The sequence below is a fragment of the Pan troglodytes genome, chromosome 8 (assembly GCF_028858775.2).
Source record: "Pan troglodytes isolate AG18354 chromosome 8, NHGRI_mPanTro3-v2.0_pri, whole genome shotgun sequence".
Classification (NCBI taxonomy): Eukaryota; Metazoa; Chordata; class Mammalia; order Primates; family Hominidae; genus Pan; species Pan troglodytes.
This window is the reverse complement of record NC_072406.2, coordinates 32,349,880-32,376,789: the sequence shown is the minus strand read 5'-3', so window position 1 is coordinate 32,376,789 and position 26,910 is coordinate 32,349,880. Positions and strand designations below refer to the sequence as shown.

The window sequence follows — 26,910 nt, the reverse complement described above, 5'->3', positions numbered from 1 at the left end:
GAACACCTTCAATTAAATATATTCAAATTCCCTAAAGCATGCAGTAATCTTGATTAAAACATCAACAGTTTATTACAGATGGAATAGTTCCAAAAGAAGATAATGCTCTTCAGGTAGCAGGTGTTCCTGCATTTTATTCAAAAGGCTGGTTGAAAAGATGCATAGGTCTTTTGTTTCTTGTAGAGGCTAGACAGATTTTACCCAATGAAAACAAATTGTCGAAAACAAAGTCCATTTCAAAATTTCCCTGAAATTACTTTTAGCGTATTCATGTATACATATTACTCATCATTAATTAACCCCATCAGGGCCAGGCGCGGTGGCTCACGCCTGTAATCCAGCACTTTGGGAGGCCAAGGTGGGCAGATCACGAGGTCAGGCGATGGAGACCATCCTGGCTAACATGGTGAAACTCTGACTCTACTAAAAATACAAAAAAAAAAAAAAAAAAATTAGCCAGGCGTGGTGGCCGGCGCCTGTAGTCCCAGCTACTTGGGAGGCTGAGGCAGGAGAATGGCATGAACCCGGGAGGCGGAGCTTGCAGTGAGCCGAGATCACACCACTGCACTCCAGCCTGGGTGACAGAGCGAGACGCGGTCTCAAAAAACAAAAACAAAACAAAACAAAAATTAACCTCATCAGGAAACAAGTGACTAGAAAATAGGTAAAAAATAGTGGGAGTAAAATTTGTGAAATAAGTTAATTTCATGTTGTAAAACCCATTTTCTACTACTCTTGAGTGCTTGTTTTATATTTTGTTTTAAATCTTAGGTGGTCTGGAAGGTAATGCATTTAAATTTAATGAGAAATTTAATACTGAATATAAATGAGTTAAAAATGAAAAATGAGAAATATTAGCAAAAATAAGGATGCCATTTAAAAAATGAACTATTATAAAATTCAGAAAAAGATAGGACCCAGTTATTTTAACTTAGATTAACATCCAAACCTACTCCTTAGAAAGACATACACCAAACCAATTATGCAGACTTTCTAAACTTAATTTCAGAATACCTGAGTTCAAGTCATAGTCAATCCACTTACTGGTGACCTTGAGTTTATAACTTAGCCCATCTGAGCCTCTCTTGACTCACTCATGAAATGAAGGAGTGGAGTAACAGAGATTCTCATTGCTTCCCACAGGCTGAATCTCATGCACACAGTGTTTGGCTTGGTTGAAGCAGAGAGTGAGAGTCAATCATCCTACCTAGTAAACCCTCTGATCGCATACCAAACAACTGTATTTAAAAAATTGTTATTCCTTCAAAAAAGTTTAACTACATCCTTTTAAAGGTTTTTTTTTCTCATTTATAACTAAAGCAAACTTCAAGAAAATGAAAAAATTAACATCAATTTCTCAATTTTTTTGATCCTCTTATTATTCACCCATTGCTTGACTGAAGACACAAAACTTACATTTGTTTCAGTTACATCTCTCTAATGAAAAGCAACTCTCATGTAACCAAAGGCAAAAAATACAGAAATAGATAATATGGTACTGCTTTTCACCAAATGTTCTCAAAAGCAATAGCTTTGCTTTGTTGAGGTTTCTCTGAATTTACTTTCTTATTACAGGAGTCATTTAAGAATCATATATGGCCATTCTAAGAACCATGATTCATTTTGTTTTTTTCTAAAAAAATATTCTATGCAATGTGTATAGATCTGGATAAAGGGGGATCTTCATTTCAATATTAAAGTCAGTGTGGAACACTTGGGGCTCAGGGTTGGGAGTAAACAAATGAGTTTTGGACACAGACATACTTGGATTCATGTTCCCACTCTGTCACTGACTGGGTATTTAGCTATAGGGTGGTAAAGTTATTTCTGTGACTCCTCTACCCCTTTAGTAAAATAAGGCTCCCATTATTTAACTCAGAGGGGTGTGTTAAGAATTCCATGAAATAATATAAGTGATGGTGTTCTATAAATGACGTATTTATGGATGCATTGTTGTAGTGATCTATAGTCAGTATTACCCCATATAAATGATGCTACCAATTAATTATTGTTCAATGGCACATGCTTTTAAATCTGATTCCATGTATATGTTTCTGATTTAGATGATAGATGTTTCTTCAGGCTAGACTTGAACGTCATGCATGTAATGCACAATGGCCATCCCTTCGCAAGGGTTGTCCTAAATAAGGGTTGGCTCCAGCCCAGCCACAACCTCTGGGAGGCCACCACTTTTTTGCTTCATCCAGCAGTCCCTTTTCTGAAGATCTGAGAGGGACACTTGAAGCCTAAAACTTCAGTGCCTTGCTCTCAAGACTTTACAATCAGTTGGTTGAACTAGAATAATTTCTAATGAACAGCCAGTTAGCAGGAATCTTTCTGGAACTGCAAGACACTCAGAAAAGGAATTATTGTGGGAGGCTAGGCAAATGTGGCCAAGGAAAGTTCTGCAAAAGGTCGAGTCTTCCCAATTGGGTGCGACTCGGTGTGGAGGGAAAAGCCAGAAAACACAGAAGGGGGCCTAACTAAGAATAGACAGGGAGTGCCAAGCCAGAGGGAGCGAATGTGTGTACTGGAACATCTTAAAAGACGAAGAGTAAAGAAAGAATTTGGAGGCAGAATCCTTGCCTTTATTGGGCTTACCATCTAGCTAGGATGCTTTCAAACTAATGAGCAAGGTAAAATCTAGCATGATTCCACATAGAGACAGCCAAATAACTACTTTGTAATGCTGGTTGAAAATACATATCTTATTAATCACCAAGATGAAATGATTGCCCTAATACTCATGAATATAGAATCCAAATATATTATGAGAGATTTCTTCACAATCAATGTGACTAATTAAGTACAGGAATATATACTTTTTAAGTGTGTGTGTGTGTATGTTTGTGTGTGTGTACAGTAGGAAGATAGGCTTTTTAAAATGCTGTTAAATTTCCCTAAGAATCAATTAGAGGAACCACAGGAATTCTATGCCATTGATAGGAAGACTAATATCGCAAAATGGTTTAGTATTACACTTTCTAGACATAAAAAGCTTGTTACTGTAACATAATTGAAATGTAAATACGACTGAAGCAAATAATCAAAGCAAACCCCACAGAACAGTACAAAATCTCTAACATGGTGCACACCATAGAATCAAGTATCACATTTCAAGAGTGCTGGTGAAGTCCTCTTATGAGAACTTTAAGTGCTATATTTTTGTAAGTTTCCATCTTTAAATATAAGAATGATTTGCTGTGGTTCTTGCAACATGTATTTTATTAGGCAGACTTTTCTGCATCATTATAGAAGAGTTCTAAGTTATAAAGTCAATTCTGGTTTCCAATAAAACATAGACTCTGCAGACATAAGCTGTTCATAGGTATAAGCTCTTTGGTATTCAGCTCAGGCATTTTCTATCAGTACCAGGGCACTTAACCAAAGCTCATGTGTCATTAAAAAAAAAAAGCAATGGTCTCCACAGCATGCTTTAAAGTAAGCTTTCTTGGAATTCTACCTAGATTCTTCAAATAAATACACACATACCTGCGCGTGCACATATACATCTCCTTTCAGCTACTGTTTTAACTCAGTAAAGAGTAAAGGTGTTTGACCAAGTCTCATTAATATTAATATTTACTACGTTATTTTGTTCCCTGAACACTGTCACTTTGTTATACTAAATTAAAGCTCTGACAGAAACATCCAATTAATCCTTACTAAGAAAATGCATTACTGTGTCACAGTTAATAAGCAGTTTCATGTAATCATACCTTGATCATTCTCCTGAGTAGTTCAGTCCTTTGCACAGTGTGCTTAGAACCAGAATGTCTATTATTAGTTCCCTTAATGATTGCTCATATGTGAGGAAAAATGGATAGCCGGTCTTCTTTCAGATGCACAAATAATTTATTTTCTTTTATTGGAAAGGAAAGGGAAGGAAACAACTAAATAGGAAGAAGAAATGTATGTGTCCTAGATTAATTACTATTATATAAGGAGTCTCTGGGATTCAGTCATAATCACAGGATATGATGTTGAACTCAAAGCTGGTTCTCATGTCTCAGCTTACCAAACCCCATAGATCATTTCAGCCACAGGAGATGGCACCTTTGAAAAACAGGGGGACTTCTCTAGCCAAGTCAACTCCCTCAGGCCACATGCCACCTATAGAGAGGGGCCAGGTGTGGTGGCTCATGCATGTAGTCCCAGCACTTTGAGAGGTTGAAGTGGGAGGATTGCTTGAGCCCAGGAATTTGAGACAAGCCTGGGCAACAAAGAATATAAAATCTCTACAAAAAATATAAAATTATTCTCTACAAAGAATATAAAATTAGCCAGGCATGATAGTGCATGCCTGTAGTCCCAGTTATTCGGGAGGCGGAGGCAGGAGGATCGCTTGAGTCCAGGAGTTGGAGGCTGCAGTAAGCCATGACTGCACCACTGCACTGCAGCCTGAGTGACAGAGCAAGACCCTGTCTCTAAAACAGAACAAAACAAGCTCAGAGGCATCACAGGCCATGTTCCTACCTTGATGAGAATCTGAATGGATCCTGTGGCCTTTGCAGATATGAAATACCAGAAGCTCATGGTGCAGGCTGCACTGGATTCTCGCCACATGGTACTCCTTAAGTGTGCTTTGTCACCCCGAAGGCCCACTGGAGTAGCTTCCAGATACATGAAGTGCCCTAGGAACAAGGACAGAATTCAGAGAAGACCGAAATAACAATGATGGGATTGTTTTTGCATTTCCATCATAGCTAGGGTCTTTAATTACAATTCATATGATCTGAGCTGCCAAAAGTATTTTCATTTGGAACAGAAAGAAAATCTAATAGCCTCGCCTCTAGCTTGCTGACAGAACAATTTCCAACCGTCTGTGCTTTTAGCACGTGCTTCACAGTATGCACATTAACTGATCTGATGGGATATTTATGCCGTCGCATCAACAAGATAGCTACAAAAATTATTTTATAGATTTCCCAAACTATCAAGTGATTGTAAAATAATGTAAAGACTACCAATGAAATCTAAAAAAAAAAGAGTGATATGGTGTGCTTTTAAAAATTTAGTCATCTGTTGAGTGTGTAAATATAACACTAAGAAATTTAATAAGTAACATGGGAAGAAAGGTATTGAGTTTTGTTCTTGTACATTGACATATCCATAACATTTCATGTATGTAGGGCTGAGTGTTTGAATGACACTTTTGCCTTGCTTTCCCTGGCTTGGTCAGTTTTTTTTTTTTTTTTTTTTTTTTTTTAGTAGACCTATGGAATTTCAATATTTAGACTTCTTTGCCTATGATGTAGCATCCAGGGATTCAGGGTCACTTCTTCATTCTGCTACTGTCCTTTATTCCTTCACCAAGGAAAAAAGTTCCTTCACCAAGGAATAAAGTAACAAGCTTTATTCTGCTACTGTCCTTTATTCCTTCATCAAGTCTCAGCCATTCACTACAAAAATGAGCCATGCCCAACACCCTTAACATATGTGGCTTTAAAGTTAAATTTTCATGGCATCTCTATAGGTTTCAAACTCTTTTCTCTTCATATACATCATCTCCACAATCTCTGTGAGGCACACAGGTCAAATTTTATTATCTCAAAATGACGGATGAGGAATTTGAAAATCTGAAATTTAAATGACTTGCTAATGATCACATAAGTGGCAGAATTCAGGGTTATTGATTACAAGTGTGTACCATTTAGGAAAGATGTCTAATGGCAGCATACATTATCATCTAACTTCAATTGCTGAATTAATGATTAATATTGGATTTTGGCTAAAAACTGTTATGGTTTGAATTGTGTTCCCTCCTTCCCAAAAATATGCCAGAGTTCTAACACACAGTTCTTATCAATGTGACCTTATTTGGAAATAGGGTTTTTGCTGATGATCAGGTTAAAATGAGGCTGTTAGGATGGACACTGATCCAATATGACTGGGTCCTAATGAAACAGGGAATATGGGCCTAAAAACAGACATGCTTACAGAGAAGATGATGTGAAGAATTAGGGAAAACCACCATACACAAGCCAAGGAACTAATGAAACTACCAGAATCTAAGAGGGGACATGGAAGAGATCATGCTCCCTCACAACCCTCAGAAGAAATCACCATTGCCAATATCTTGATCTTGAACTTCCAGCATGCAGAATTTGAGAAATAAATGTCTGTTGTCTAAGTCATCCACTCTGTGGCCCTTTCTTAGAGCACCCCTAAGAAAAAAAACACTCACTAAATGTTTGATCGCCTTGCAATATCATCGTGGTGGTCTCTTCAGAGCTCCCCAGCTGCTATCAGAAAAGACATTTTGATGTACATTGTGAATATCATGTGAAAGCAATTACAACAATCTAATAACCTACCATTTTCATTTCCAAGTGTGTGGTCTTTGGGAGGTCTTAAGCTTTGATGAGAGCCAACCCCTAAAACCCAATCAAAGTTGTCAGCCTGGGAGTTTTGCCAGCCACACCAGCCTTTTTCAAAAGTACAGGAGCTACCACACTCATTTTCATCAGTATTATCTCCACAGTTATCCACGAAGTTACAGCTTTGTTCCAGCCTATAGCATTTTCCATTCTGACATTCCTTATAGCCAAGTGGGCAGAAACCTAAAACAAAACAAAACAAAACAAGAATGAGCGAACACTCCTAACACATTCAGTGAGGTCAAAAAGCAGTAAGAGTGGATTCATTTTAATCTATAAAGGAACATATTGTTCTAAGGAATTTGAGGTACCTGAACCCCATCTCTCTCTCTCCCACTCTGCTCCAGAGCTCTAACCTATAGATGCTTATTCATGACTATGATTATTCACAAATGCTAAAAAAAAAAAAGCATCACTTTATTGATCTAGGAAAGTACCCCTCCATCTCCCCAAATGCAACATTCCTAGTAAACTGTGTTCAAGGATGTAAATTATATCTGAGAGCCAATGTGAGGCCTTCTATTTTTTCATCCTGAAACAAAATCTTTAAGGAACTAAGAGATCATGTATTATGTGGCATTTGGAAATACATTCCATTAGCATCCGTCCACTCTAATATTTTTCAGAAGCCACGATATGTAAGATACCTCCTTAGAAGCACGGCTATGCTTATATAACTAATAACTGACACTACAACAGATTTTTCTCTAAAATGCATATTTATTTGTCTATAATTTGGACTTTTAGAAGCAATTTTTCTACAATGCAATGCCAACCATAGAGATTTGTTTACAAAACATGAGAAAAAGCAATGCTTTTGAAGACCTGAGTTTGACCTCTAGTGCAAATATTTATTAGTAACGTGACTTGGATCATACCAACATTTGATAAATTTTAGTTTCCTTAGCTCAAAAGAGAAAAAAAGAGCAAAATCCTAGAGAAGTTAATCTAATTTAAAAGAGTATTGTGTGTGTGTGTGTGTGTATGCATATGTATATGTATTTGTGTGTGTATATATATATCCCACCAGTGTCTAGAACAGTGCCTGGTCCTTACTATGTGATTAGTAAATATTAGTCAAATACATGAATGAGGGAAATAAAGTGCTTTGGAACGAGGTTATTTAGAATGTATATTGAAGGCAATATTATTATACTACTCCAATATTGCAACAGAATTTAACTGTCATGGGTAACAATATTTCAATAGAAAAAGTTGTTCAGAAATCCAGCTTGGGATATCAGCTTCACATTTTTTTCTCTGACACTACAGGATATGACTTTTTTTTTTTTCTTGTCTTCTCCTTCTTCCAGGTAGAGGAGCTGATAACATCACTCCTTGCTTTACTTCGAAGGTGGTAACCCCACCCTGCCACATGAACCTCTGGAGGCAAGTTACCTGGTACATGAGGGTTGATGTGGGTCAGAGGTAGGGGATGAAGTTCAGGTATTTATTATAAGGTTTTCTGGGAGCTGGAAACGGCTGGTGATACAACCTCATACAGAAGCTTGTACCTCCTGGATAAGTCTCACATTTTAGACAATAGATGGTCAAGAGGGAAGAGAGTAGAAGATGAAGATGAATGGAATGCCACATTGAAGCCATTGGAGAGGAAACGTATTATGAAGGCTTCTGGCAATTTTGTGTGTTATGCTGTTCCTGAATTGTTTGAGGTTGCCTAATTAGGTGGACTTTGTATTATGAAGCCATTGAAAATAAGCTTCAACCATGGACTCCGTCTATGACAAAATTTTTTTGGTTAATTATTAATATTTTATGAAATGAAAACACAACATAGCAAAACTTGTGAGATGCAGCAAAAGCAGTACTAACAGGGAAGTGTATAGTGATAAATACCTACATTAAAAAAGAAAGATCTTAAATAAACATCCTAACTTTATTTGACAGAAAACTAGAAGAAAAAGAACTAAGGCCGAAGTTAGCAGAACAAAAATAATTATAAAGATTAGAACATAAATAAATAATATAGAGAATAAACCATAGAAAATGTCAATAAAATACATGGTTCATTTTTTGAAAAGATAAAACTGACAGACACTTAGCTAGATAAACAAAGAATAAAGAAGACTCAGATAAATAAACTTAGAAATTAAAGGAGGAGTTAATACAACTGATTCCATAGAAACATAAAGGATCACTGAGACTTCTATGAACAATTATACACCAAGAATTGAATAACTTGGATAAATGGATACATTCCTAGAAATTCCTACAGCCTACTGAGACTGAATCATAAGAAACAGAAAATCTGAACAGACCAATAATGAGTAATGAGACTGAAATGGTAACAACCCTCCCATTAAAGAAAAGCCCAGAACCAGTTGGCTTCCAGGGTGAATTCCACTAAATATTCAGAGAAGAATTGCCATTAATCCTTCTCAAACTCTTCCAAAAAACTGAAGAGAAGTGAACATTTCCTAATTCATTTTATTAATCCAGCATTATCTCAATACCAAAGTCATGCACAAACACTACAAAAGGAGAAAACTACAGCCAATATCCCTAATAAATATAGATGCAAAAATCCTCAACAAGATAATGGAAAACCAAATTCAACAGCACTTTAAGAGGATCATACATCATTATCACATAAGATTACACCTGATATGCAAGAATAGTTTAACATCAGCAAATTAATAATGTGATACCCCACATTAACAGAATGAAGAATAAAAATCTTATGATGATTTCAATAGATGCAGAAAAAGCATTTGACGAAATTCAACATCATTTCATAATAAAATCTCTTAAACTATACATAGAAGGAATTTACATCAACATAATAAAGGTCATATATAAAAAGCTCAAATACAATATCACACTCAAAAGTAAAAAATTTTCAGTTCTTTCTCTAGCATAAGGAGCAAAGAATTAATGCCCAGTCTTGGCACTTCTATTCAAACTACTACTAGTAGTCCTAGCCTGAGCAATTAGGCAAGAAAAAGAAAAAAATGAAGCATTCAAATATAAAAAGAATAAATGAAATTATATATATTATATAGTATATATAATTTTATCTATACTATATGATATATAATATATAGTAAATATTATATAATATATACTACATAATATATTGTATATATTATATTATATTTACAATATATTATGTAGTATGTATTTTATATACTATATATTATGTAGTATATATAATATATACCATATATTATATAGTATTATATAGTATATATTATATACACTATATATTATATATATAGTATATATAATTATATATAGTATATTAATTATATATAATATAATTATATATATAATATTATATATAATATACTATATATTATATAGCATATATATTATATATGCTATATATTATATAGTAAATATATTATATATGCTATATAATATATAGTAAATATTATATTTTATATACTATGTAATATATAGTAAATATTATATTATATATACTATATAATATATAGTAAATATTATATTATATATACTATATAATATATAGTAAATATTATATTATATATACTATATAATATATAGTAAATATTATATTATATATACTATATAATATATAGTAAATATTATATTATATATACTATATAATATATAGTAAATATTATATTATATATGCTATATAATATATAGTAAATATTATATTATATATACTATATAATATACAGTAAATATTATATTATATATACTATATATTATATACAATATAATATGTAGTATATATTATATTATATATACTATATAATATGTAGTATATATTATATTATATATACTATATAATATGTAGTATATATTATATATACTATGTAATATATAGTAAATATATTATATATACTATGTAATATATAGTAAATATTATATTATATATACTATATAATATACAGTAAATATTATATTATATATACTATATATTATATTATATACAATATAATATGTAGTATATATTATATTATATACTATATAATATGTAGTATATATTATATTATATATACTATATAATATGTAGTATATATTATATTATATATACTATATAATATGTAGTATATATTATATTATATATACTATATAATATGTAGTAAATATTATCTTATATATACTATATAATATGTAGTAAATATTATATTATATATACTATATAATATATAGTAAATATTATATTATATATACTATATAATATATAGTAAATAGATTATATATACTATATGATATATAGGAAATAGATTATATATACTATATGATATATAGGAAATAGATTATATATACTATATGATATATAGTATATATTATATTATATATACTATGTGATATATAGTATATATTATATAATATATACTATATGATATATAGTATATATTATATTATATATACTATATATGATATATAGTATATATTATATTATATATACTATATATGATATATAGTATATATTATATTATATATACTATATGATATATAGTATATATTATATTATATATACTATATGATATATAGTATATATTATATTATATATACTATATGATATATAGTATATATTATATTATATATACTATATGATATATAGTACATATTATATTATATATACTATATATTATATTATATATACAATATAATATGTAGTATACATTATATTATATATACAATATAATATACAGCAAATATTGTATTATATATACTATATAATATACAATAAATATTATATTATATACAATATAATATATAGTAAATATATTATATACAATATAATATATAGTAAATATTATATTATATATACTATATAACATATAGTAAATATTATATTATATATACTATATAATATATATCATATATTTATATAATACATATATAATACACATATTATATATAATACATATAGAATACACATATTATATATAATACATATAGAATACATATATTATATATAATACATATAGAATACATATATTATATGTAATACATATAGAATACATATATTATATGTAATACATATAGAATACATATATTATATGTAATACATATAGAATACATATATTATATGTAATACATATAGAATACATATATTATATGTAATACATATAGAATACATATATCATATGTAATACATATATAATACATATATCATATGTAATACATATATTATACATATATTATGTATAATATATGTATTATATATTTTATATATATATATATATATATAAACTCTTACAACTCTATAGGACAAAACTCAGGTAACCTGATTTAAAAATTGGCAAAAGACATTTCTCCAAAGAAGACATACAAGTAGACAATATATATATTTATATGAAAGGATGCTCAACATCATGAATTATCAGAGGAATGCAAATGCAAACCACAATATCATCTTACACCATGCTCTCTCTTACCTGGAATACTTATCTTCCAATACCAGAATTATCATTCAGACTTTAAGTCTTTTTTCTTAGGATTCCCTTTTTTTACCATTTGGTCTAAGTTAGGTTCTACAAACTTAAATGCTATACATTTCCATAACACCTCACACTTCCCATATCATAGCACTCATCACACTTTAATTCCTTGCTTAATTTATCTGCCTCTCTCAAAGTCCTAGAGAATGTACTATTTCCATTTTGCTGCAGACCCAGGGCTTAGCATCTAGTATCTATTTAATACTGAATAAGAAATAGACTTAAAATAGGCAGCCCATAAAGTTTTTGTTATTGGAAGAGATATTTTGATCATCACATGTAAATATGATTTACCTAAGTAATGGAAATAATAATAACACTTGTCTACCTTTCAGAGTTACAAGTATTAAAATTAGTTAACATGTAATAGACTAAGCAGCATGAACCATATAAAGTATGTACTTAGTAACTCTCAATTCATATTCATTATCAAAAAGTTATCAAAGGAATATAAATCATTCTATCATAAAGGCACATACACATTCATGATCATCACAGCGCTATCCAGAATAGCAAAGACATGGAATGACCCATATGCCCATCACAGTAGACTGGATAAGGAAAATGTGGTATATATTTACCAGAGAATTCTATGCAGCTATAAAATAGAATGAGATTATATCCTTTGCAGCAACATGGGTGGAACTGGAGACCATTATCCTAAGTAAAATAACACAGGAACAGAAAGCCAATACTGTATGTTCTCACTTATCAATGGGAGCTAAACTTTGAGGATATACGGACACTAAGAAAGGAACAACAGACACCAGGGCTTACTTGAGGGTGGGGGATGGGAGAGGACTGCAAATCAGAAAGCCACCTATCAGGTACTATGTTGATTACCTGGGTGACAAAATAATCAGTATACCAAACCCCCATGACATGCAAGTTACCTATATAACAAACATTTCATCTAGATTAGCAAACTGTGAACATAGAGTTGTTCATAGTATTCTTTTATTATCCTTTTAATGTCCATGGTATCTGTAGTGATGTTCCCTACTTCATTTCTGATATTAATAATTTGCATAAAACATTTAATAAATTGTAGTAAGTCATATAAAGAATTTTGGTACTGAAGGTTATAAGAATCTAACTACTAAAGAAAGAGTATATAACCTTTCAACATTTGCAGAAACACTGAGTAGCAGGAGTGGTACAGGATGAAAATCTTCCACCTGAAATAATTTTATCACACAAGTATCTATGTTGTTAAACATTCTAGCATACTAACAGCTCCTACTCAGTGAGCCTTCTGATGAGTGCGGTTGAGGGTTCCATATATTTATAATGACTCCCAGAGCAGACCAGGAAAATTAATGGAAAGAACAAAGTACATAAAGAAGAAAGCCCCGATCAAGAGCTTTATCTGAATTAAACAGCAGGTGTAAATCCCAAGTATTTACTTCTGCAGTCCTATATTACATAAACTCAAACATGAAAAATAAAACTTCTATTATAAAAATCACAGCTACTAAAATTAAGTGACACAACTATGCCTTCTAGTTTGTGATTATATAATAGCAGATAAGCAAAGAATAAAACCATTCAGATATTCTAACTTTTATGCCAACGTTCCTTTTACTATGTCCATTTCTCTCCATTTCTCTAAGACACACACGCACACACACACTCACACATACACACACACACACACTTCCATCTATCAAATAATATCAGATGTCATCCCATGCATCACACTACACTACAAGTAGATCAGGCCTGTTGTGAATGTCAAAATTCTATTTATTTTTACAGGTATTCAGGAAAAGACATCAAAACAACATACTGTGAGGATGATCTAGAGTTTTGGAATTTCTTAGCACAATGAAGTCTGAGACTCTTATATTATTAAAACAAACCTTAATTGTTAAAGCCAGGCAGCATTTAAGAGAACAGACACATTCTTGACATTAAGGGTATAGACTGGAGTAATGTTTTGAAGTTCAATTATCTATAAGCTATTTCTCAAGTATACACACCTGAATATATACACATACAAATTTCATAGTACCATTGGTCAAAATAATGTTTTAATACATACCACAGAATCTGTTAAAATTTTACTCAGTTGGAAATACCATTTATTCCCTGAACTCTCATGTTGCTTGTTGTTCCATAATATTAATGATACTCATTTTTATTGTATTTTATTTTTGAGACAGAGTCTTACTCTGTCACCCAGGCTGGAGTGCAGTGGCGTAATCTCGGCTCACTGCAAACTCCACCTCCCAGGTTCAAGCAATTCTCCTGCCTCAGCCTCCCAAGTAGCTGGGATTACAGGTGCCCGAAATCAGGCCCGGCTAATTTTTTTTTTGTATTTTTAGTAGAGAAAGAGTTTCACCATGTAGGCCAGGCTGGTCTGGAACTCCTGACCTCAAGTGATCCACCCACCTTGGCCTCCCGTTATGCTGGGATTACAAGCATGAGCCACCGTGCCTGGCCATAACCCATTTTTCAATGAGGTTATAATGAAAATAATAGAGAATGCAATACATGATATATCTGTAAGGAGAGCTATTTAGAGACAAGACATTTGGCTAACGTGCCTTCAGCAGATCTTGTGAAAGACTTTGTCACCAAAAGACTCTATTAAGAAATTGCTACGGAACGTTCTTTAGAAAGAAATCAAGTGATCCTAGAATAAAAACCTAAGATGTTACAAAAAATTTCCAGTAAAGAAAGCAGTACACTTGACGGTAAATATAAAAAACAATGACAACAACACTGCCAAATTTTTATGTAATGTATCAAAATGTGGCAAAACAACTAACCACAAGTAAATGGATAGAGAGGAAATGATTAAAACATTTTTAAATTCTATATAATGTTCAAAAGGATGATAAATATATTAAATTACTTTAAACCTTATAATATTATGTATGGACATTAAACTTCTATGGTAAAGACTATATACAAATGTAAGAGGAAGAGAAAATTGGGAATTAAGAGAAACAGTAAATTGGGATTTTACTTAAGAGAGAAAAAGTGTGTAAAGTAAAATTCCAAACACTTTTAAAAGAAATAAGAACGTAATCAAAAAATGAAACAAAAGAACTACCGAACAGCTGAGGGGAATAATTCATACAAATCACTTACGGCCAATAGGTGTTGGAACTCCACCAGAACAGAGAGAATAAGCAGAACTCATGGTATGGAACACTTCCAAGAACAAAGAGGACCATTTTGCAGTAATAAAGAGTCATTCAATCAAAAAAAAAAAAAAAAAAAAAAAAAAAAAAAAAAAAAGAAGGCTGGGCGCAGTGGCTCACACCTGTAATCCTAGCACTTTGGGAGGCCAAGGCAGGTGGATCACCTGAGGTCAGGAGCTCGAGACCAGCCTGGCCAACATGGTGAAACCCCGTCTCTACTAAAAATACAAAAAATTAGCCAGGCATGGTGGTGCATGTCTGTAATCCCAGCTACTTGGGAGGCTGAGGCAGGAGAATTCCTGGAACCTGGGAGGCAGAGGCTGCAGTGAGCCAAGATCCTGCCACTGCACTCCAGCCTGGGTGACAGAGTGACACTCTGTCTCAAAAAAAAAAAAAAATTAAGTAAAAATAAAACTTCAGTGTTTATCCATGTAATTACAACAAACAAACACTGACAGAATCAAAAGGAGAAATAAGCAAATCTGCAAGGTTAGTTGGAAGTATCACCACTCTTCTTTCAGTTACTGATAAAACAGAAAGTAAATGTATGGAAGACATGAACCCATGATCAAGCATACTGGTCTAGTTAACATTTACATAACACTACACCAAACAAGAACAGAATATACATTGTTTTCAAGGACATGTGAAATAGTCACTAGCTGGACCCTATAAAAGGCCATAAAACAGGTTTCAATAAATTTAGAAGAATTAAAATCATGCAGAGTATGCTCTCTAAGCACAACAGAATTAAAATAGAAATCAGTATCAAATTAGGTATCTGAAAAATCACCCAAATATTTGACAACATATTTGTAAGTAACCATTGAGTCAAAGAAGAAATAACAACAGTAGTTAGAATATAGTTTGAACTCTTATGAAAATGAAAACTCAGCATATCAAAATTTATGGGCTCCAGGTAAAGCAGTTCAGGTAACATATAGCTATAAGTGCTTACATTTAACAAAACAAGATCCAAAATCAATTAACTAAGTTTCTATCACAAGAAGCTAGAAAAATAAAAGCAAATTTATCACAAAGTAAGTAGAAGGAAGAAAATAATCAAGAGGAAATATCCATTAAAGACAAAATGAACAACTGTGAAAAACAGCAGTTCAACCAAAAGCTGTTTAGTTGCACATATCAATAAAACTGATAAAACAGCATCTGTACTGATGAATAAATAAATAAAAATAAGACAAAGATTACCAATGTGAAAAATGAAAGACAAGATATCACTACATGTTGTATACAGTTTAAAAAGATAATAAAGGATTATTATGAGCAAGTTTATAACAATAAACTTGACAACTTTGGTGAAATACATCAATTCCTTCAAAAACAAATTACCAAATCCAACTAGAGGAAAAAAAAGGTGAACAGCCCTACAACTATTACATGGATAGAAACCATAATTAACAGTCTTGTCACAAAGAAGACTCTAGGGCAAAATTTGGCTGATGAATTCTACAACACATGTAAACAGAAAGAATAGTAACCCAACATGTACTCTTCCATAAAATAGAGGAAGAGGGAGCACTCTCACGTGTATTTTATGATGTCAATATTACTCTAATACCAAAAACAGAAAAATACATGACAAGATGATAGACCAATATGTCTCATGAACATAGGCACAAAATTTTGTACTAAATTAGCCAATAAAGTTCTGCACATAAGACAGTACGTCATGATCATGTTCATGTCAGAGTGCAAGGAATTCACTTGAATATCAAGTAATATAAATAACCATAAACAAAATGAAGGGAAAAACACAAGATATTTTTAATAGATTCAGAAAAAGATATAAACAAAAAATATTTGTCTTCTGAAATATCTGGCACACATCAGATCAAGAGGTAGACCATACACTGATTGATCACAGGCCCTGTGTTCTTTCAACTATGCGTGTCTTAAGACTTTGCTGGTGCAGATTAATACTTCTTTCCATGGCCACCAAAAAGATGCTGACTGAATCTGGAAAATATTTGTTGATACAGTGGTATAGAAGAGGTTTTGACAACATATTCATTCAACCAAATCCACTTCTACCGTGGATTTCATTTCACCATTATCATCACAAGTGCATGTGATAAATTACAGTGGAGAATTTATTTTCAATAATGCTTTTGGAAATGCAAAACGAATTCCCTTCTTCATTAATTGAATACATATTGTTTAAGCTTTGGTATGGTTCTAGTTCAAGATAGAGAGGTAGCTTCCATATAGTATAAAATCTAATACTGGCCCTCTAGAAGTGTCAAGTTTAGAGTACAAAAATTGTATATATTTGAAAAGCTAAATGCATAATGTTTCTAATAAAGTAGGGACAGAAAAATGTCAATTAATCCAATTATGTTTTAAAATCTGTGCGTCCAGCTTACTTTAATCACAGAATTCTTGATTGACAAAAATGGTGAAAATTGTGAATGAAAGGGATTGGGATTTTATTGCTGGCAATTATCATTGGTATTTCATAGAACTGGGCAAAGCTTTGTGCATAGAGTATTTTAAAATACATGAAAGGAGATTATATTTCATTATTTATAAAGTTTAGGTTTATTAATTTGCTTATAGAATACTGGCAATGCAAACAAAATACTCAGAAATAATAATCTATTAATTCCTGAAATCACCTCATTTTACACCTGATATTTTCCTTTAACGTGTATGTTGATTGTAACAGATTTGTTCTTAATTTATTAATGGTTATAGGATTTGTATCAAAAACGAAAAAAACAATAATTATGACTGAGACTTATACTTTTCAGTTGTTAGTCATGCTTATAAGAATTTTATGTATCTTATTCAATCTTCACATAAATCTTATGAAGTAGTTCTGTTTAATAACCTCATTTTACAGATGAAAAAACTAACGAGCAGAGAATAAAACATCCTCCTCAATGTTACCAGATTTGTTCTTAATTCATTAATGGTTATAGGATTTGTATCAAAAACAAAAAAAACAATAATTATGACTGAGACTTATACTTTTCAGTTGTTAGTCACGCTTATAAGAATTTTATATATCTTATTCAATCTTCACATAAATCTTATGAAGTAGTTCTGTTTAATAACCTCATTTTACAGATGAAAAAACTAACGAGCAGAGAATAAAACATCCTCCTCAATGTTACACAATTGAGTAGGGAGCAGACCTGAGATCTGAATCTAGGTAATTTAGTTCCAGAATCCATTCTCAATAACTTTGCATATTACCAATAGCTTAAGGGCATGAAATGTATTTTAGTAAGAAAATGTTAGTTTCTTTAGTAAGAAAATGTTATATTATTTTTTACTTAATATATAAAAATAACCCATGCATTATTCCTTTTTTAAAAACACAACAAAATAACAACCCATCTTTTCATTTTTGAAGTGATCTTACTATTCTCTCCACTTTGCAAAAGTTAACCAACAAATTATCTAGCAATGGAATTAAGGTGCTTGAACATCAGTTTTGAGCCCAACAGTTATGCATAGTTTTATTTATGCCTCAGCATGATACGTGGTAATAATATGTTATACTTTGCATTGACTATTTTGAATGGAATAGAATCCTGTTCTAAGAATTGTACCACATAGTGTTTCATTTATTTTACCTTAATCATTCTCCTTTTACTTAATATAATTTGAAAAATAAAAGAGTCCTCCTTGCTATTCCTGTATAGTTTTTCCCAATAAATCAACTTAGTGCAACAGTCTTTTCACAAAAGAGGGAGTTCCTTGCTTGGATACTAAGGTGAACTAGATTAATGTATCAGCACTCGGGGAGGCCGAGGTGGTCAGATCATTTACTGTCAGGAGTTTGAGACCAGCCTGACCAACAGACTGAAACCCCGTCTGTAATAAAGATGGGGAAACCCCATCTCTAACAAAATACAAAAATTAGCGGGTGTGTTGGGCACCTGTAATCTCAGCTACTTGGGAGGCTGAGGCAGGAGAATCACTTGAACCCAGGAGGCAGAGGTTGCAGTGAGCCAAGATCATGCCACTGCACTCCAGCCTGGGCAATAGGAGCAAGGCTCCCTCTTAACAAAAAAAAAAACAAAAAAAAAAGGAATGTATCAACTCCTCGACTTTCAAACATTTTTTCCTCCATTGTTTGTTCAAATGGTACACAGTATCAAAATACATCTACCCAGCTACTGTGAGGGAAGCAATTTTTGATATCTGGAGACCTCCCCCTCCTGTCTGTCCCACGTTAACAGCATTTTGCCCCTACACATGTAATTGGTTCTTAAGAGGCTCCTCAGAGAAGCAGGAACTCAAGTGCAACACAACTTAACCATCTTATTAACCACAGATTCATAAGCCAAGATTAAATAAAGGTAGAAATCTGAGGGAATGAAATATGAGACAGTTATAATTTGAAGACGCTGAGGGCAAGGAAAGGAAGAAAGATCTTCTTTAAATAGTGAAATCAACAGAGCTCGAAGTTTTTTTTGTTTTTGTTTTTGTTTTTGCTTTGTTTTGTTTTGTTTTGTTTTTTGAGACGAAGTCTCGCTCTGTCACCCAGGCTGGAGTACAGTGGTGCAATCTTGGCTCACTGCAACCTCCATCTCCTGGGTTCAAGCAATTCCCCTGCCTCAGCCTCCTGAGTAGCCGGGACTACAGGTGTGCATCACCACACCCAGCAAATTTTTGTATTTTTAGTAGAGACATGGTTTCACCACATTGGCCAGGATGGTCTCGATCTGTTGACCTCGTGATCCACCTGCTTCGGCCTCCCAAAGTGCTGGGATTACAGGCATGAGCCAATGTGTCTGGCCGCCTGGAGATTTTTCTTTTTGGAAACTTTTTAATTGTAAATTCAAGTTCCTTCTAGTTTACAGGATTAACTAGTCTGTTTTTGTTGTTGTTTTAATTTCATCGTGGTTGAGCTTTGTTAGCATGTGGCTTTCAAGGAAGTAATTGGTCTCTCTCCTTATAACAAGGAACCAATTACTCTCACATCTTATAACAATGGTTCTCAACCAGTTATGTATCAAAATAATCAGTGTATCTTTAGAAAAATACAGATTATAAGGTCATACCTTCCAACTTAGTAGGAGAGCATGGCGGGTGACAGTATGGTGAGGATGTGTGTCCTTATCCAGGGCCCTGCAGGTGATTTTGGTATATCAACAAGATTAAGATCTATTACCTTAAAGCCCAATATATTGTTCCATAATTAAAGTTTTCTGCCAACTCTTTCTCACCACCAGAGAAAAACCCTTTCTCTATAATAAACACAACACTAGATCAAGCTACACTATCTTATATCTGGGTATACATTAGCTGTCTAACTTTGCATTCCTCTATTGTTGCAATTAGTGAATTTCACCTTGGCATGTATTGAGAAACATTATTTTAAACAATGAAATATTAAAATTACCTATTGTACCTACTTTGGGGAATATTGAAAGTATATCAAAAGAAAATTTTATCAGATTCTCAACTAGTATAAGTTGTGTTTCTACTGACCTGGTTATTGGTTATGGTGATGAGTGTTCAATCTCATCATAATTTTTTCTTTTCCCTCCGGTCAATAAAAAGCTTTTATTTTCAGTCTATATCTAGAAAAAGTGCAGGGCCATAGCATCCCATGGCCCATTTCACTTTGTGACCATTCTTTCACAATGTATTATCATTGCACGTGGTAGGGACTAATGTTTGCCCCCTATATCTGTCCTTTGTTTCTGATTTACAATTCTTAGATGGTTACATGACTGCCCAGAATGAAATCCATTTCCCAGAAAAATGTAGTATGATCACACTACTAGTTTCTGGCTAATATCATATAATCCCACGGGTCCTGTGATGATCTCCAGATACTTTTCTTAAAGGACAGCTGGCATGCACCTGTTGGCCAGTTTCTTTATTTCTTCATCCACCTTGCTACCTGGAAGGTGCATACCACCATCGTGGATCCTGAAGAGTGAAAACTGTAAAGGGCTGCCCAGGACACTGAGTTGCGTTAATCTTGATTCCATAAACCTTCAGTATATATGCATGTGTGTGTATATGTGTGTGTGCACATGGGCGAAACTATACGCAAGTCATTTAAGTGATACTTCAAATCACTTATGAAATAAGATGTGATACTAAATAAAATCACAAAACTGTTTCAAAAATTTGCATAGAACTTCAGGAAATAAACTAAGTAGGTTTGTTATAGCTTGCAGCAAGCAGCCTATAGTAATTATGCTACTGGGCTTTATATCAACCATCAGATTTTTAATGTGAACATTTATCATGTAAACTATTACATTGAAAATTTTAATTTATCTGAAACAGGCTATAGCATTAATAGGAATTGAAATCTGAGCTGCATACTGCAGCAAGATTATACAGTATAATTTCTAGAATATTAAAACGTTCTATGTATCACAAGAAAATGGATTTCTACATTATTACTTCATTGTACTATGCATGCAGTCTAAATTACTAAGGCATTTAAAAAACAGTAATGTGTATTTATATATGCAGACTAAGTCACTGAAAACATTTAAAAAGTAGCTAATGTATGCACATATTTAAATGAACTTTCTTTGGAAAGGCAATAAAGATGCCAAACTTAAAGTCCCCTCACAAATAGCCGCTTAAACAATTTCCCAGTGCAAACAATAATTTATGCTAAGAGAGCAGTAAAGAACTGTATTTCATTTAGTTCTATTGGTTTTGCACTATTCACGGTGAGAGAGAAACAGACCAGTCACAAATTGTTTTGAATTGATAAATGTGCGTTCTTGTATATCTAGTGAAAATCTAACCAAGAGAAAATTTCAGTTTTTCAGTTTCCATGTTGAAGCCTGAGTTATACACACAAAACTGTGTGAAAACTATCAAAGCTTCTTGGTTAATTGACCTTCATAATTTTTAGAAAAACACTGTTATGCCTTGCCTGTGGATTCAAGGACAATGCAAAGTGAAGAATAGCACATATACAAGTATACACGTGTGAGAAACTTAATGACAAGACACGTCCTTAGAAGGTTATATAGAAATGTTTTCTCTCGTGTTTTATGTTGTCATTTTTTTCTTCTTCCATCCCTCCCTCTCTCCCTTCTTCCCTTTCCTCTTCCTTCCTTCCTTTTATTTCTTTTTTTTTGACAGAGTTTTGCTTTTGTCACCCAGGCTGGAGTGCAGTGGCATGATCTCGGCTCATTGCAACCTCCGCCCTCTGGTTTCAAGCGATTCTCCTGCCTCAGCCTCCAGAGTAGCTGGAATTACAGGCACCCACCACCACCACATCTGGCTAAATTTTTTTGTTGTTGTTTCTGTATTTTTAGTAGAGATGGGGTTTCACCATGTTGGCCAGGCTGGTCTCGAACTCCTGACCTCGTGATCCGTCCGCCTCGGCCTCCCAAAGTGCTGGGATTACAGGCATGAGCCACCGTGCCCGGCCCCTTATTTTATTTTATTTTATTTTTTTGTATTTAGCATTTGCTGAAATGCAAGGAGGAAACATTCTGGGAAAAAAAATGAGAGCAACTTTTATTTTTCTGCTTTGTCTACTGAAATTTCATCAATGAATTATTTTTTCTCCAAAAGTGTAAATTCACACTTTTGAAGACTTTTCATCTTTAAAATTCACTTGAGAATAAGCATGGCCAGGGAACTTTCATTCACATGAACATCCATATTTATGTAATTATCTTCACAAAGATTATTTATGAGGAATATAATGATAGCGAAAAATATATGAGCTGATTAGTAATCTTGTAGTCTTGAGAAACCTGCTGAGCTTTTAAAAACTGCACCAGTCTTACGTATTTGTTATACATAAGCTCTCTTATCCAGTTAAATTTACCTTTAATTTAAATTTTTATTAAAGTAATACATAAATGGAGTTTAAAAAATTGAATATTGGCTGGGCACTGTGGCTCACACCTGTAATCCCAGCACTTAGGGGGGCCGAGGCAGGTGGATCACTTGAGTTCAGGAGTTTGAAACCATCCTGGCCAACATGGTGAAACCCCATCTCTACTAAAAATACAAAAATTAGCCAGGCGTGATAATGAGCACCTGTAATCCCAGCTACTCGGGAGGCTAAGGCAGGAGAATCACTTGAACCTGGGAGGTGGAGGTTGCAGTGAGCCGAGATTGCACCACTACACTCCAGCCTGAGTGACAGAGCGAAACTCCATTTGCAAAAAAAAAAAAAATTAAATATTATTTCAAGAGGCCTATGTCTCATCCTACACTAACTCTATGGTACACTTTGGATAAAATCATTTTTAACACCTTTCTATTTTTCTGATATTTTCTGCATGTGTCTAAATATTTATAATGCTAATTTTTGATTTTTCAATTTTACCTTTGCCCTACGAGGGATAAGGATATAGGTCTTATGCTATTTCTTTCCCCAAGATGTATTCTTTTCTCCCCTCAACAATCCAAGAGTTGTTATAATTTTTGTTTAAATGTATATCCATTGTTCATATTACTATAACTATATAAATATTGCAATTAAGTCATATAGTATGTTATATTTAAGTTCTCATACAACTATTATTTGTCTTGAATTTAATTATTTCCTATTTTTATTTAACATAATTGTATAACTGAGTTACAGAACTCCTCTAAATATAATCAATTCAATGATGTAATTATTCACTTGTATGTGTTCTGGAATATATTGCTTCAGTTTAGGGCTCCAGACCCAGTCTGGATGAGCTACCCTTTAGACCTTCTGTATACTCATATCTGTGGGAATTCCCTTTACCTTTCTCATTCATTTATTTCAGAAGTATTTACTGAGCTCCAACTATGATCCAGGTAGTAAACAAAGCAATTAACCAATTATCCCTAGCGCTATGAAGCTGAAATTGTAGTGATAGAAAATACAAAACAATTATATAAATGTTTCATATATACCTTTATATATGCACATAATACATACTATGAGTGAATATAATTGTAAGCAACAAACTTCAAAAAGACAATTATAGAACAGTGCCTTTCAGAAATAATATTTGCAAAAATTTCAACAAACTATGATTAGCTAAAATCTAGCAATATATAGAAGGGATAATAGATTCTGACCAAGTAGGGTTAATTCTAAGACTGTGGGCCTGGGCCAAGATTTGAAAATTGGTTAGTGTAATACCCACAGCTAGATATAAAAGTAAAAAAGAAAAAAACAAAAAACAAAACAAAACAAAACAAACATAATTTTCTGCATAGATTCAAAAGATGATTTGACAAAATGTAATGTTCAATGATGATAAAATCTCTTAGGATATTGAGAATGGAAGGAAACTTCCTCATACTGATAAAGGATACTACATAAAAAATGTACAGCTAATATACTCCATGGAGAAAGGTGGCTTTCCTCTAAAATCAGAAGCAATGCCAATTCTGTTTTTCTTCTTTTCTTTTCTTTTTTAAGAGACAGGGTCTCACTGGGTTGCCCAGGCTGAAGTGCAGTAGGGCCATCATAGCTCCCTGCAGCCTCCAACTCCTGGGCTCAAGTGATCCTCCTGAGAGCTGGGACAACAGGTGCATGCCACCACACCTGGCTTTTTCTTTCTTTTTTTTTTTTTTTTTAATTTCGTAGAGAGAGGGCCTCACTATGTTGCCCAGCCTGGTCTAAAACTCCTACCACATCTTAAAAATATGGTCTTGGATATCCTATCCAACAATACCAAAAAAAAAAAAGGCCTAAATTTTGAAAAGGAAGAAAAACACTTTTTTAAAAATCACAGCTTTTATAATTTTAAATTATAAAGAATTTATGAAAAGGTGACTATTAAAACTAATATGTGGGCCTGGTGCAGTGGCTCATGCCTGTTATCCCAGCACTTTGGGAGGCCAAGGCAGGCAGATTACTTGAGGTCAGGAGTTTGAGACCAGCCAGACCAATGGGGCAAAATCGAGTCTCTACAAAATAAACAAAAATTAGCCAGGTTTGGTGGTGTGTCCCTGTAGTTTCAGGTACCCAGGAGGTTGAGACACAAGAATCACTTGAACCCAGGAGGCAGAGGTTGAAGTGAACTGAGTTTACACCACTGCACTAAACCCTGGGCAACAGAGCCAGTGAGACTGTCTCAAAAACAAAACAAAACAAAACAATATGTGAATTTAGCAAAGCTGTAAAATACAAAAGTATCATATAAAAATTAATTGTAGTTTTAATACAGCAAAAAAACCAGTATGACTTAACGATAGCATTAAAAAAAAAGAGAGACAATTTTTTAAAAAATATAGACAAGATCTATACAATCAAACTAAAAAGCAGCACTGAGACAAATGAAAGAATACTTGAACAATTGAAGAGATATATCATGCCCATGGATAGGAAAAGTCAATATAATTCATACACCAATCCTCCCAGATTAACAGATTTAATAATATGATAATCAATATCCCAGTAGGGTCTCACATTTATATAAAAATACATAGGTCACAAAATCGGTAGTAAAATAAGGCAAACAGATTGATGAAAGAGAACAAAGTACCAGTTGTAGATCTACAGGTATATAATTAATTTTCAACCAAATCTTCCAGGCAATCAATAGGTAAATGAGAGTCATTTCAACAAATGACGCTGGAACACCATACATGACATTAATTCATGATGAATCAGAGGCCTATATGTAAAAGCTAAAACTCAAAAACATCCAAGAAAATACAGTAGAATATCTCTGTGACCAGGGTGGAGAAAAATTCTTTGCAGAAGCATAGAAAGCAGCAACCATTATGGAAAAAGGTTAATAAATTGTATGTCATCAAAACTAAACATTTCCAATCATCAGAAGACACAATTAAGAAAATAAATAGGACACTTACTGAAGAAAGTAATATATCAGTAATATATATAATGATACTGGCATCTAGAGTATATAAAAAATATCTATAACTCAATGTTAATCAGACAAATAGATACTTTAACAGATACTCCATAGAGGAATATGTGTGTGTGTGTGTGTGTACTTATATATATTTAAATATATGTATGTATTTGTGTACTTATGCATATTTGAAAATATGTATGTATTTAAATATATCTGTATATTTATGTATATTTAAATATATTTATGTGGTTATATTTATATGGATATATTCACATATTTGCATATTATATGTAAATATATTTAAATATTTGTGTATTTACATATATTTAAATTTATATATAAACGCACACAATGATACTTCCATCCAGAGTATATAAAAAAACTATATCTCAATGTTAAGCAAATAGATACTTCAGCAGCTACTCCACAGAAGAATGTGTGTGTGTGCATTTATATATAAATATATTTCAATATGTTGTATATTTAATATACAGATATACTATATGTACATATTTTATATTTATATATTTTATTATGTATTATATTTATATCACATAATATATATTATATACACCATAAATGTATACAACATAAGTGTATATTTAAATAGAAATATATTTAGATACAAGAATTAATATTCAAATTTAAATATTAGCTTATATATAATATATTAGTTTACATATAAATATTAGTTTATATATAATATAATATTAAATTTAAATAATTAATATTTAAATGTTATATATAAATATATTTAAATATATATTAACACATACACAGAGGAATAATAAATATATTCCTCTGGAGTATCTGCTAAAGTATCTATTTGTCTGTTTAACATTGAGTTACAGATATCTGTTATATATACTTGATGCAAGTATCATTATATATATTACTGATGTATTATTTAAAGAAATCTATTAAAATTACATATACACACACACACACACACACAAACACATACACACACATACACAAATCACCAAAAAGCACAAGCAAAAAGCTATCAGGAAAAAGTGAATTGAAGTCTACGAGGAAAACACCAAAACACTGAGGAAAGAAATTGAAGAGGATACAAAGGAATGGAAAAACATCCCATGATCACTGAGCAGAATTAATATTGTTAAAATAAGCATACTACATAAGAAATCTA

At 32.6% G+C, this 26,910-nt stretch overlaps 1 protein-coding gene across 1 annotated transcript in view; it reads right to left on the bottom strand.

The window, feature by feature from the left end:
* Positions 1–26,910, bottom strand: part of MALRD1 (MAM and LDL receptor class A domain containing 1) — a 631,174-nt gene that overhangs the window by 342,676 nt on the left and 261,588 nt on the right. Inside the window, 2 exon segments of the mRNA XM_063780496.1 lie at positions 4,477–4,634; positions 6,318–6,563. Coding sequence (XP_063636566.1) covers positions 4,477–4,634; positions 6,318–6,563 — 404 coding nt within the window.